The sequence below is a fragment of the Salarias fasciatus genome, chromosome 10, assembly GCF_902148845.1.
Source record: "Salarias fasciatus chromosome 10, fSalaFa1.1, whole genome shotgun sequence".
NCBI classification, from domain to species: Eukaryota; Metazoa; Chordata; class Actinopteri; order Blenniiformes; family Blenniidae; genus Salarias; species Salarias fasciatus.
In genome coordinates this window covers 20,703,372-20,718,464 of record NC_043754.1, presented here as the reverse complement: position 1 = coordinate 20,718,464, position 15,093 = coordinate 20,703,372, and the positions used below count along the sequence as shown (strand labels likewise).

The 15,093-nt window shown below is 44.0% G+C and overlaps 1 protein-coding gene across 2 annotated transcripts in view; it reads right to left on the bottom strand.

Moving 5' to 3' along the window:
- Positions 1 to 15,093, bottom strand: part of zbtb16a (zinc finger and BTB domain containing 16a) — a 137,589-nt gene that overhangs the window by 7,241 nt on the left and 115,255 nt on the right. For both annotated transcript variants that reach the window (XM_030101048.1, XM_030101049.1), the window contains one exon: positions 5,064 to 5,234. In XM_030101048.1, coding sequence (XP_029956908.1) covers positions 5,064 to 5,234 — 171 coding nt within the window. The remainder of the gene's footprint in view (positions 1 to 5,063; positions 5,235 to 15,093) is intronic.

Here is a 15,093-nt window from a genome sequence, read left to right as displayed (position 1 = left end):
AAAAAAAACACAAACACACACACACACACAGACACTTACACACAGACAGTGCACAACAACAGAATATTAATGAAGGCCTGGTCTGTAAAGAGAGAGAGTGTGTGTGTGTGTGTGTGTGTGTGCTGCCAGCAGCGAGAGGGAACAGTACAGCTGCTACCAACGCCACTTAAATAAGCCAGCGTGAACCCGTACTGTACACACACACACACACACACACACACACACACACACACACACACGCACGCTATTAAGATATAGAAATAAAATGAAAAGCCGACGCTGCTGTAAGTAATGGTCTGTTAACAGAAGGTAATGAAACTGCAGGTGGATGGAGGGGAAATAAGCGAAACGCAGCGAGGGAGAGCAGAAGAGATGGCAAGATTAAGATGCTGAAATAAACACCATTAAATCTGTTTTTTTTTCTTCCCCCACCCCCCCCCACACACCGCTCTCCCCCGTCCTAAATGGTGATCCAGTGTCAGAGCCCGAACCAGCAAGGCTGCTTTCAACAGATAAGGCTTGCAGACAGGTAAAATGAAGCACACGTAATGAATGTCCATAAAAGTGCTTTTTTCCCGCTGCTTTCTGTTGACAGTTGATACAACATAACGGCGATTCCGCCAATAGCCGAGCTATATCTAGAAAGCTCTCAGCGGAAGATGAGCTGCCACGGCGTGTCCATTAAAATTAAGGTTGAATACAGGGAATTGAGATCTCGGTATTTGCCAGGGGATTCTCGTCAAAATTGATTCCCGCTTCCTGGAGAAGATACTTGCAGGGAATCAGGGACGAGTTGTTTTTGTCCGAGTGCTACCGCCTGCATCTAAAACCTTCATTTTCCACACAACTGTTGTGCCCAAACACGCTATTGTTACTGTAAAACATCATGGTTCAACGTTTCCTTCGTTTTGTTCCGATTACTTCCTCAGCCTCGGCGTCTGCATGAAGCCCAAGTGAGCGAGAGCGGCGTGCAACAAAGCAGACTGTGAAATCAGTCAACGAGAATGGAGCTCAAGGTTATAAAAGGTGGCTGAGCCGCACATGCTGGATGTGTAAAACACAGCCGGAAGAAATACCTGGCTTGTTAATGAAGTCAAAAAGGAAAAACACAACGTATGGTCTCAGAAATACTTCGCTGGACTTCACTGACGTGTGCATTTAGGCTAAGGCGTCACTTGAAATTGTGAGGACTCAGAAAAAAAAACCCATTTTTCATCATTTCTTTTCTCATCATATGCTAATGTGAATCCAATGAGTCACTTTAAAAAGATCGGGGAGAAAGACGCACAAGGTGCCTCCAGACATAACCATCAAAGTGTTTACTTTGCAATTAATAAGCAATTTTGAGCCATCTGATAGCGTGAATGGGTAGACTGTGCTGATGGTGATGTTTCAGTAAATATATGGGAGCAAAAACAAAAACGCATTAATGTGATGTAAAGACAGTTGAAATTTTAGCTTCATGCAAAAATCTTTCCATTCGGCTCTGAAAGTCTGAATGTTAGATTTCACACAGATATAAAATACAGAGTTGTGTGCATCGTGCTTTTGTGATATTTTCGGGAGAGCATGGATTTAGGGGGAAGGAGCAGGCAGGTTTGCCGGTTTATCTTCACGTTTCTGTGGCTTTTTCACAATAAGCTAAAGCAAATGACCGAAAATGTGCTTATTTTGTCATACTGCATGCAAAAAAAAAACCCCTTTCTAAACAGTGCCATCTATTTTTTTCAATAGTCTAAAATTGAAAATTCATGCGTTTGTTTCAATAAAATGAGTGCCGGATTAAGATAATGATGAATTCATCCCCTAAACAACCAACTTAAGAGCCTGATCTGCTAAGAGGGATGCATCCATGATGTGACGGGCCATTCCAAATGTAAAGGACATAAATTGATGAATGAAGAAATGTCTCTCTCACACACCGCTTCAGTCCAATCAAAGTTTATAATTTAGGGAATCCGTGGATTTATGGAGAAGACGCAGGCTGCTTTGAAAATTCGTCAAAATCAATCCAGCCGATTTTTTATCATGCTGGAAATGTTTACATGCAAACAGACCTTTATTCATAGGAGTTGTTGCCTCCAAGGTCACATTCAGACAAACATGCATGTCCTGATTAACAAACAAGGTCATGTTGTCCACTTCCAGTCTCTGTTTATGCTGTTTTTTCCTTGATATCCTGCAGCGGTGTGGTTAATAACTCGATAAGTTACAACTCATCCCGAATACAGTGGAAAGAACGAGAAATGAAGAAATGTCCCAGCAGCCATTATTTATACCAAAATCTAAACTTTGGACTTCATATTGAATTTAAGTTATTGTTAATACTTAATAATAAACTTTGAGATTATCCACATTACGGTATTAGAGGTGATGTGAGACATTTGAAGACAAAAAGAGCGGTTTTTGTCTTGGCTTTGCATTAATCTGAGTTAAAAATGGAAGGAATTTCTCCTTGTGGGACTAATAAAAGGCATAATTCAAAATAAGAGAGAACACATAAGACTCAACACTCGACTTTGGGGAGGCTTATTTAGCTGCTAAATTCAAATCTATCAAAACCGTGTCCACTGTTCAGCTTTTTCTGATGATTTACGGTTGCTGGTAGGACACTGCATGCATACAGACTCATTTAGAAAGAAAGAAAATGCGTTTTTCCTGTCTGGTTGCATTTAAACATATGTATGCATCTCCTATATCGTGGTTTGCATGCAACTGTGTGTTTGTTTTCAACAATGAGAAGTTGCATCTGGACTTATTTCGTAGAGAGGCTGCTGCATGCAACGTCAGTGCATCTCCTGATCTCTGATTATTTTTTCATGTGTGAACACACGGAGAAGATGCATTCTGGGTTACACTTACTCCACAATGAAAACAACACAAATAATATTTGGCATGCATTTAAGGCAACTTGCATGATTGATCGGATTTCCATCTCTAAAGACTCTTTCCAAACAGTCTGCAGGCGGACCCGTTTTACTCGACGTCTTGCCTCCAAGCCGGCGTTTAGACGATGCGGCTGCATCCAGCGATCAGCAGGGTGAACTGGCAGGCCGGGCTCTCTGAGGTGAGCAGCCTGTCTGGCTCTGTCTGCTTTCAGGCGCTATTTCCGCCTTGTTATTCAGCAAAGTGTGAACGAGATTAATAACATCAAAGTGTAAACGCAGAGGAACACCACGCCACTACTTTTCTTTTTAAGGAGGGTAAATTAGGAACTATTTCTGGAGCCGGCGACGGCTTGTGCGAGTTGCTGACTTTTATAATCCGCGCTCTGACAAAAGGCTCTGCATCATATTTAAACGACTGCCTTCACGGCTGGCTCATTGTGATTTAACACACGCCCACGGCGGGACGGGGTTCAAAGCGGCGCCGGGCTGCGGCGTCTCATCCGCGGCTCCGGGAGACGAGCCGGGGTGACATTTGCAGGTGGATCAGAGAACGCCGCACGTGTCCGTCCCCGGCGTCTGCCCGGCAGAGCAGATGCGCGCGCCGCCGCTACTGTACAGGCGGCTGGAGCAGCCACATCCAGCTACCTCCAGGCTCCCCGGCTCCCACCACCATCGCACACTAATGGTGTATTCGCCTGACTTGTAAATAGGGCCGACCGCTCTCATCTCACTGCCTTTCGTTTCAAATATTTATCCGTGAGCCGGTGAGCTAAATCGGCTCTGACAGTGAGACTGTTATTTAAGGTCGCAGACAGGCGGCTGGGCGAGAGACACAGCGCGAGAGAGAGAGGCAGGAGAGGTGGGGAGGAGGAGGGGGGGGGGGAGCGGCGCCCATCCCTCCGCTGGTGAAATAGGATTCATTTCCATGTGTTCATATTCTGTCATGGCTCCGTGTTTTTTCTTTCTTTTTTTTTTTCTCTCCCTCCTCAGTCTGAATAGCCACATCCGTCAGGCTACCTCTGCAACCCCCTCGCAAAAAAAGAAGAAAAAAAAAAAAAATGCATTAGCATCCCGGCTCCGTCTCGGTGGAGAGCCGGCACTGGCAGAATTACTAGTGGACCGGGGGAGAAAAAGCGAAAAAAGAAACATAACAGAAAATAGTGACTGTAAATAAGCGTCGTCTGACTGCTGCAGAATTCATTTCAAGTTGACCTGAATTAATGCCATTTATTCAGCTGAGCGTAAACAACAGTGAAGCCGGGAAAAACCTCATTCGCTCTCTAAAATAGTCCCTTTCTGCTTCCTTTTTTTTCCTGAATTAGCAACAAGCCTTTATTTATCAATGGCAATCCCCCTGTCTTATAAACCACCATGACTGGACACAGCTGAATTCATATTAGGGAACTCTGACACACACACACACACACACACACACACAGGTGTGTGGAGGTATTTATGAGAGTTAGAGTAAGCCGAGTTTTCCTGGCACCACACCATATTATCAGATTAATCTTCCCATGAGGAGCCCAGGGCCGAAAAACCGGCCCGTGCACCCAGATCAAACAAGTCAACCAAGTTATTTACACTATGTAAACGTAGCGGCCAGCGCTGCTGACAGCCACTGACTTCTGCAAACAGCAAACGTTTGCAAATAACTTCACTACTACATTTAAATGAGAAACACATTATCATAAGTTCTGTCAAATTTGCTGCCAAAATATTCAGAAAACATATTATTTTGGGAATTTTATTGTAATATATGCATAGATGTGCAACACTGTTTTAACTCTTCCTTTAACCACGAGATTGAGGGTGATGCTCCTGAATTTCTTCCCAGCCGTCACCTACAGTGGTGTTTTAAGCTCCGGACGGCGACCGTAACTCAAGCCGGCAGTGTCTCTGGGAGTCTGGCGTCGGGGACGGAGGGAGCAGCCGTGACTTCACAGAAAAACGCAGAATATACGTTTCTAGGTCTCCCGCTGTCTTTGGCTGTGGAGGTATTTCAGGTTAAAATGAGGGGCAGACCCTGAAAGCATCTGAGGGATTCCACATCCCATTTGGTCAAGAGCTGAAGGCCTTGAGACCAGCTCGCCACAAAAGCAACCGCCAGTCCATAGAAAAGGCTCGAAGTGGCGAGATGCTCCTTCCGCTTACAGTGGAAGGCAGGAAACCGACCTGTGTGCGAGCGTAGGTGGCGTTTGAGTGCGGTGTGGCTGGGGAAGGTCCGGTTGCATTCGCTGCAGATGTAGCTGCGGACGCCGGCGTGAACCTCCATGTGCTGCTGCAGCGCCGTCTGGGTCTGGAAGCGCTTCCCGCACAACAGGCAGAAGATGGCCATGTCCGAGCCTGCGGAGCACAAAAGAAGAAGAAGAAAAGACATCGTGAAGTAATTAGTGGTGCAGAGGGAATATTTCCTTTCATATAAAAGAGTCTCTGATTTATTACGGCTTGGATCACGTTGTCATAATTCCACGTTTCCTGGCCCGTCGTATATATTCCCATCCAAGCAATTAACATGGCGAGTGTAATTTTAGAGTTAATGATAGGGACCAGAAATCCAAAAAGTCTGAATGTAGCTGTAATAAAAGCAGTTTTAGTGTTGAATTGAAGAAAAAGGGAACAAAAAAAGAAGAACAGGCACAAGCCAGAGGTGTAATATTCTACAACAGCACTTAATAGCAGAGCCGCAGTGACAAACCAGCGCCGGCGTCGCTAAAAGACGCTCAAAGTGACGAAGACGCAGGGCCTGACGCGGAGCCCAGACCCAGACACATATTTCACTAAGCGTTGTTTTCTTCCCGGGCTGGAACAGGAACCGTACTGTATTTATAGGATTAAAGTTGCGCGCGGCAGTGGCGTTTCGGGGCGGCTGTGCAGACAGATAAAGATCTCCTATGCAATACTTCAATCGAATCTCCACTCCGGCGAGCACTGTGCATTTTTCTCCGGCAGAGATAAAGAGCGCGCGGTTTGCGAGGCGCGCGAACACACAGCGAAACCACAAACACACGAGGCTGATACACACTCCCCCTCCTTCACACTTTTTCAATTACCAGGCTGGGGAAAACTCTGGGGAAGGACTGAGTGTTTGGAGCTCAGTTTCTATTTCATCAGTCAATAACACATCTTTGGGGCAAAGCTGACACTAATTTAAAAATCTATGAAGAGCAGCCCGCCTCATGTTCATAACCACTGGAGAAAGAGGAGGGCCCACGACAGCCTCCACCACCAGATCAATCACTGTCTCGGCTAAAGAGCCGGCGGACCATCGCCGAGAGTTTGCTGGAAAAAGAAGGTAAAGATTGTAGATTCGCAGTTTGTGCAGGAGCCAAAGTAGTGCGGAAAGTGAAAGAGACGAAAAAAAAAAAAGTGTTGCCGCATGCCGGGGAGAGAAATAAATATTGACGAACCTCTCCCTCCTGACTTCAGCTTTGTCTTTGTTTCATTTTCTGCTGCTCAAGAAAAGAAGCAGCTTTGTAAGGATTCATTAGAGGCTCATGACTAAAAAGCCTGAGGTGCAAATCTGTTTGCCCATAAGGGCGAACTGAAGCTGCAGCCACGCTTCCTTGTGTTTGAGCAAGAAATATTCAATTTCAACAAGCAGACTGGAATCAAATCTGCTTCTGATTTTTTTCCCCTTTTCTTGGTTTTTTCACTGCTGTCATTCAGTTTTCCCCCGGCTTGGATTTTTTTTTTTTAGATTCGTCACTTTGCTGTGGTAAATTTCAAAATAAAAGCTCCAGATTTAAAAAAAAAACGACTGAGGACAGAGGGGACACGTGTCACGGTGAGAGATAAATATTGACAAATCTCTCCCTCCTGACTGCAACTTTGTCTTTGCTCCATTTTGTTTTGCGCCAAAAAAACAAAAAAAAAAAAGCGGCTCGGTGGGATTCTCATGACAAACAGCCCGAGGTGAGAAAGCCCTGCAGGTGAGGTGAACTGAACTCCTTCTCCTATGAGGACGCTTCCTCCTGCTCTTGTAATACTTTTCCTTTCGCCGTGTTTTAACAAGAAATATTCAATTTTTACCAGAGAAACTGATATTCTACGCGACTTCACTGAGGTTTTTCCTGCAGCTGCACCCTCTGGACATGCCTGAGAGTTTTATTGACGGCGAGAACGTTCGTCCTCAGTTAGCAATGCAAAAGTTATGACTTCCCTAAAATCTGCGTGCAGCAGAGTTGTACTGCGTGCTTTTTATTTTACTAATTTTTTTTTTTTTTCCCCTCTCCTGTTGAATTGAGCTGCTAAAGATATCTGGAGAGGACAGACATGAAATTGCAGTGATGGGGGGAGGAGGGGAAGAGGTGAATAGAGAAAGGAGTGGGTGTGGATAGACAAAAAAAAAAATGAAGAATCAGAAAAAAAAAAAGGCTGTGGAATGCGAAAGGTCGGCCGACCTCTGACCTCTGGGTTTAGGCTGGGTGGAAATATGAAACCCAGATACCAACACACACACACACACACACACACACACACACACTCTTAAACAAACACACAAGAAAACAAAGGCTATTGACTAAAAAAGGAGGAAGCCCGGTATGGAAAAAGGCCACTTTGATGTTCGGGGGCTGTTACAGTGGAGCGACACATTAAGCTGAAGGGCGCACAATGAGTCTGCACTCACTGCTTTCTGCTAAAAAAGGGCCACAACAAAAGTGAGAGAGACGAGCAGAGAGCGTGACGAGGCAGTGCGAAGAGCTCAGACAAGAAAGAAGGAAGCACAAAAACTATATATATATGTGTAAACCCAAATAAAAATGACATATACACACCATTTCCTATTGCTAAAGTGTGATTTGTCAAGAAAACATAAGAAATTCTGAGTGTATACAGGTGAAAAACAAGACCTTTTGAATGAAAGTAAAAACTTTCTATAACTTGATTTTTCAGTCCCCTTCAGAAAAATCACAACCTGTCCCATTTCATAATAGTAAAAGACCCTCAGTAGAATAATCTATGTACATAAAGAGTCAAATCATGTTTCTATGAGACCTTTTAAGAAGCTTCAGCATTGATTCAGCCACATTTTCTTTGTTACGTTTTCTATTCTTAATCTCTGTGATGCTGAAAAATAACATTTCCATAGTATAACAGTCATTTCCAAGAGTGTCATTTTTTTTTAAACATTTTTTAATCATTTAACCAAAAATAAGATGGATAAGATGATTTTGAAATTTGAAATATTGTTTCTAACTTTGCTATTTTATTTTTCTTTTTAATTTTTTTTCAAAAAAGCATTGGAGTGAGATCCTGTATCCTCTCTCTATGCCTTGGAGGTGAAATCCACTTCCTGCCTTCATGCTGGGGGGACAAAAAAAAACCCCACAGTTAGGAGTAAAGTGAATCTCTGATTAGTGTTGGCCAAAATTAAGTGGTGCGAACTGTATAGTCAGTTTGGGAAATAATTGTGTTGCGGGAAAGTGAGTCAAGCCGTTGTCAGGCCACTGATAGATGAAGAGAGCGGTGCAGAGATAAAAAAAAGAAGAGAAAAAGGGAAGGTGAGGTGGGAGAAAAGTAGTTGACCCAGGAGGTCCATTACAGTGTAAAATTGAGTCAGCCCAAAGTGACACCTGGAAAGGAGGAGCTGGAGGAGCTGGAGGTGGGGGGATCTCAGTCTCAGTCCTGTTTTGGAATAATTTACCTCCTCTAACCAGCCTCTCTCCCCTCCTCATGCCATCTATTTATAAAGGCCCGGGCAGCTCGTGGCGGTTTGTGTGTGTGTGTGTGTGTGTGCAGTCGCGGCGGTGTCCTAATGGGCCGAGAGTGGCAGCGCCGCTGTTATTTAAGTGGGGGACGGACGGGAGCCGGTAATGGAGAGGATTACTTCGGGATGGGAGGTGGCAGTGCGGCGCCGGGAGACGCCCTCGGGGCGCAACGCTGACCGTCCAGGTAGGCTTTATATCCACTGAAGAGCCACAACAAACCGGCGCCGCTCAGGACATGCTGGTCTGAGGTGTTTCTGGAGGAAGATGCTCTTTATTTTCGACGCCATGATCCAAAAGCAACCGAGACACGGCAGCGACACTTCACACGTGTTCTGGTTGCTTCCAGCCTCCCTCAGTTAGCTCGGGGCTCATGAGGTTTCCGTCAAGCGTCGGTTTAATAGTTTACACAGTGGATTCCTGTGCAAGGCGAAGAGAGACAGCAGCTCTGCAACTGACCAAAGATCAACAGGTCCAAGAAATGTCTGTGACGGTTGCAGAACCATGACTTTTCTAAAAGTTACTCCCACACACGCAAAAAGTTTCTTTCCTTCATTTTTTTTTTCTCCTTTTTATTACATATAAATAATTTTTAGCTGTGAGAGAAAAACGTCTGTCTAAGAAGTTAGGAGAGTAAAAATGAAGGTCTTGAAACTTTTTTCAAAAACACAAAATGTTAAAATCTCCCATTTTCCACACACTTCTGTAGCTGCTCTATAAACGGTTGAAGGGCCGCTTAATGTCATTTTAGAATATTTTTAGCATCATGATGACAATACTGAGGTTTGAAGATCAAAGCTGACAGCGTTTACTTATTCAAACTGTTGAAGATGTTCCTGTTTGAAGAGCGTCGCTCCGGTTTCCTGTGTAAATACGTCGCGGGCGTTTCTGGGACTGTAGTCGGCGGTTAGAGGCGTGACGCAATGCAGCGCGCCGAACGGAGGACCTGCCAGAGTTAATGAGGCGGAGAGCAGCGGGACCTCAGCACAAGGTGTTCAATCACAGGCCATTACCGCAGCCCTCAGCCTTCGCCGCTGCCTGCTCCTGTCAATAGCGATCTATAGAGCGCCATGGCTTATCTATAAAAGAGGGCAGCATGGCGACTCGAGCCGGGCGTCTGTAACCCTGGAAATTAATTGTGGGAACAAGGAACAGACATGATCTCAAAGTCGCTGCAACATGTGGGACTCACGAGGCTTTCAAACAAATAAACCGAAATCTCATCTAAATATGATTTTTGTTCAGTGTTCATTCATGGAACAAGGTTTAATCCTCTGAAGGCCTTCTTCCGAAAAGCTATTTGTTCCATGTTTAAGCAACCTCTGTGATTTTTCTTTTTACGAGTGGCGCAGTAAAAGCAGACACCACCTCAGAGGGAATCCCGCCCGCCTCCGAACCCTTCGCCGGGCTGCTGGGTCTTTCACAGATCGAGCGAGGCATGGAGGGAAGAGAAAGCCAACTGTGAGCCGACTGCTGATAATGAGGACGTAATAAATGTTCTCAGCCACGGAAGCTAACATTATGAGTTCATCCCGGAAAGATAAAGATGCATCACAGCTCTGCAACATGTTTTTACTGGTAAACTCCAATAATTTCACCTTCACAGCAATGTTTATTTTTTTGTAATTTTCAACCTCTATAAGGGAATTCAGTGAGATTCTGAGGAATGTCATTGATACAGTGATTTAAGACTGCATTTCTGTCATTTAAAGTCATACAGGCAACACATGTATCTCTAAATATAAAGCCTACAGTTTAGAATAGGTTAGCTACACAAAATGTTCAAGAATAATCTCTCTTGCAAAGCGTAGTAAAAAAAAAAAAAAAGTCACAATAAGATATATTTCGACGATTCGTAGTTTGAGATCTCTCTAACTGGGCTCTTGCCGAATCGGTACAACGTACCACATACAAAGAAATCACACTAAATATAACTTTTCCGACTTTTTAGCTGTATGTACAAAAAAACATTACAGCGCCATCTGCAGCAGTTTTCTGTGCACAGCACACATTTTCATGCTGTTATTTAATTTTTTACCTCCATATTTTTTAGACAAATGCAATCAATCAGGAATCTTAATAAAATAAGCTTCACTCAAACAAATAGGCAAAAGACTGCAGAGAGCTCTCGTTAACATAACAATTCCTATAAAGATAACGCAAAGCACACAGCTAAGAAAGAACAACTATTTTTCTCGATATAGTAGCATTTCCTCCTATTTATTGTTGTTAGTTTAGAATCATTCAGTATCATGTATATCCGAGCAATTGAGAAGTACAAAGAGGCGAGACCATACAGTGAAATGAGCAGGAATACCAGTGCAGATACTCTAATAGACATTATTATCGTGTCTGGCTGCGGATAACAGCAGACTGTGATGCTCAGAGTCAACAGAGGCAGGCGAGCGGCGGCGTTCAGCCACAACAAGGCCCTCAGAACAATCCTCCGCTCTGCTATCTGGCCGCCAAACACCAGCCACAACAACCCCGGCCGCGCCGCCGCGGCGAGGTGCGACGGCAGCGAGAGGAAAGGTGACGTTCCCGCTGCTCTTTAGCTTCATCAAGTGTTTGTTGTTACTATCATCCGCAATCAGGCTTCATCACACATCAGGTCACAGCCTTTTCTGAAAAGGTCACCAAACAACTTTTTTTCTTTTTTTTTGTCGTTGTTTTTCTTTACCCCCACACCTCCACGGGGATTCACTGAGGAAGCACACCGCGTCAGAAACTCACAAAAATGGTTTGCTGGGAAAGCTGAAATGCCTGCAGTCCAATCTCCACGTACCTCATTACAGTGATATAAAAACAGAATACATAAATGAATTCAATACAGACAAAAGATAATCCCAAAGAAGTTAGATGCTTCTCTTGCCAAGGCTGATTGCTATCTGATCTTCATATTTAGCTTTTAAAGTAGCAATCAGAACAACTGTCATGGTAAAAATGGGAGGAAAGGGTGTCAAATCTGTATTTTAAGGAGCATCCTGCGATACTGATCTCAACTCTTTGTCTTTTCCACTGCATCAGTGGTTTCCTCATCGCTGTACATCGCAGTGAAAACAGTGAAATCCTCCCAGCCTCATTGCAGCCTCGCCTCTGAAACATACTGTTAGACATATGCTCCTCGGCGGGATAATGGCGGCTTCGGCAGATGATCTAGAGAGCAAATTTGTTTTTAACAGTGACGAGACAAATGGCTGGATTTTTTCTGCAAACCAAACATTCGGAAACGACTGTCGAGGGGCAACAAAGCTCGCACGCGGAGAATCTATTTGAGGGCTTCCATTTGATTTTGAGGGATGTGCCCTGTTGCAGTTATAAGCCGGCGCACGATGCCAGCGCAGGCACGAGCGCTGCCAACACAGATGCAGAAACGAGGAAATAAGCGTTCTGTTGAAGTAGTTTGCATGCTGTGCGTTGCATCTGAATTACATCACTCCGCACAACCCTAGCAAATTATCCCGTTTGTCACATGCAAACTGTTAATGGTTACAATTTGGCAAGAAAGCAATCTTGGTTTAAGTTAGGGATCAAGTTAGGATTACTTTTACGACTATTTGGAGCCCTGAGGTTTCCTTGCGTACGCTGAAAATTTCCTGAAATCTCGGCACTGAACGCTGTTAATTTGTCGCGACACGTTGAGGATTTTACTGTCGGGGACCGTCGACACACGTACGCAGAGCGGCGTGCGTCGCCCTGTAGGTCAACGCCGTGTTTCACCACGCACCCCTCGTTCAGAAAACCCCATTATCCGACCGCGCACAACATCGCCGCTCGGATCGTCGGCCCCGCCGCTCTTCCCCGCGCTTCAAAACACTGATACATAACGGCGGAGACGTAAACACGGGGGTCTCGCCTCTCACAGGGCACGCTGCGAGTGTGTTTGCGTCTACGAGAAAATAAGACGGAATGTTTTTCGCCGCCGCTAATTCATTTAAAACACCTCCACACAACTATTTATTGATCAAACCGGAGGAGGGAGGAACGACTGTTAAAATGAGGTTTGGAGAGAGAGAGAGAATGCGCTCTACATCTGGGGAAAACCACTGGAGGCAAAAGGGTATAAAATGTTTACTTCTAGCGAGGCATAAATTTAATGTTATCCAAATCCGGAGATATGAACATGTTTTAGAAAAACAAGAAAACACCCACTTTTACATGAGGAAAACAACCCCGCTGCTAATTGGAAAATAGCCAATGGCTGTGAGAGTTGATGGACGCTGCTGCAACACACAATTGAAATGGCATAACTGCCCGTACCAAATCAATTTATTTAAGTCATTAGAAACTTTAGGTAGATTTTTTTTTTTTTTTTTTTTAAATGTTTTCCAACCAGGGAGCTGCAGCTAAACTGACGCCTGTCAGCACAAACCTGATATCAGCGCTCCGGAGCCTGCAGGGGATCGGGAGCTCGAGGGGTTGCGAGATAAATCTGAATGGCTGAGAGATGATTTACGGAACAGGAGAGGCAAACATCCAGACGAAGAGGAGGGGGGAAATAGGGCTATTTATTTCTGTTTGAACAAGATCTAGTCGGCACTAGATGCAAAAGGATCCCCGTTCGCATGGCCGGCAACGCGTTTAAAATAAAAGAAAAGTACTTAATTCTCAGTATCAAACGGTTGAAAACATGATGTGGAGAAAATAATGCAAAGATTAAAAAAAAAGCTGAATTGAGAATGTTTCTTTGGCCTAACTTATTCAGTTTCTTTTGGAAATGAACTAAATAACGTTATTTAACCATGAAAGACAAAACAGATGAAGGAGAATAAAACAACAAGAAAAATGACAAAGGAGACCACGAAGAAGAGAAACATGAAAACAGAGATGAAGGAGGCAAAGAGGAAGAGCGAGAAGAGGAAGAAAAGGTCAAGATGATGAAGAACCTTTTGGAAATTAATGAAAAAAACAAAATAAAAACAAAAATATTTTGCCTTGATGCCAGAATGAAAAGAAGAAAACCAGAATCGTGGAGAGGAAAAAGAGAAAAAGAGATGTTCAAGAAAAAGGAGAACAAGAGCCTCAACCACAAGAGCAAGAAGTAGTTTGTTTTGTCACAAACCATTTTTAACAGTTGGACCTGAAAGAAGGAATATGAAGAAAGAAACCATGAAAACTAAATTCTCAAACCACAAACCGGAGCAAGAGCATCACGACCTTTACTGCTCAATGGAGACATTTGTTCACTGAAGCAATAATACTGTTTCTTTGTGGAGTTTTCATGTTCTCCCTGTGTTTGGATGAGATTCCTCCAGGTACGTCATCGTATAACCCAAAGACATGTTTGGTGGCAGATTGAATGTGCGTGAGTCCTTTTGGCTGGCTCCTCCCTTTGTCTGAATAAAGATGAATAGATGGATCAATGCACTGATTGGTTTGTGTATTTTGTTAAATCAGATTCAATATTTTGAGCATTTCTTTATAAAACAATATGTTACTAATAGGGAGCGGGAGAAAGTCTGTGGATAATAATTATAACAGGTGATAATAAGATGAATGATTAAACCACGACACCCTGTGAAAGCAGAATCCACACACTGCCAACGTCGACTACTGAGAGGAAAGCTCAAACAACCAGTGGCTCTTCACATTATTCATGCAGAGGGGAAAAAAACAAAAAAAACAAAAAAAACAAAACAGAAGAAATCAAAGGAAAGGCAATCTCTATTATAAGAAAATGCAACAGCACACAGTCAACAGACTCTGCCCTGCTGTGTTTTGTTTTGTTTCGCTCCTGCCTCCCGGTTCCGTCGGGCAGCGATAATTCACGTCGGGCCTGCAGCGGCGCTGACATTGTAAGATGAACTGCTCCCAGCTAGATTAATGCCACCAGATGCCAGGCGAGATGCCATATTAATTACCCAGAGATAATGTCAGCACAACCATATGGCAGCTCAACTGGCCATTTAGTTGACAGGGAGAGGTCTTTATAGCCGTGCAAATTTCCTCGTCTGCACGAGCGGCGCAGCCTCGCCATATTCTCCTCCTACTGTAGCGACTGGAGCACTTCATTACGATCAGCACATCATCGCCCAAATTGTGGCGTAACTCAGGATCTGCAGGATGTTATGACGGAAGACAATATGCTATTCGGGAGACTCGGCGCCTCCGAGATGATCGCCGTCACGAAATTGAGCCTTGATCAAGGTTTGCTGAATGGATGAAGCCAGTAATAATAACGAGTGCCTTTATTGTTGTGAACAAATGAAAAAAATACAAGAGGAGCAATAAAAGTGAGCGTTCTCACGCCTGATGGCTTGTTGTTGCTCATTCCAGAAAAATATTGTAACCATGAACATTCCTGCAGCTCCGATCATCTCGAGTCGGCGCTGCATCATGTTATAATCCTTGGTAGGAAAACGGTTTTCATAAAACACAGATCTGGACGAAACAGTGAAATATGTCAGTGACCCACTTCTGGAGATTCTTCACTTCATTAGATTCAAATTAGCATTAAAACGCAGACAGGACAGGAAATCTGGCGAGTACAGAAAGCC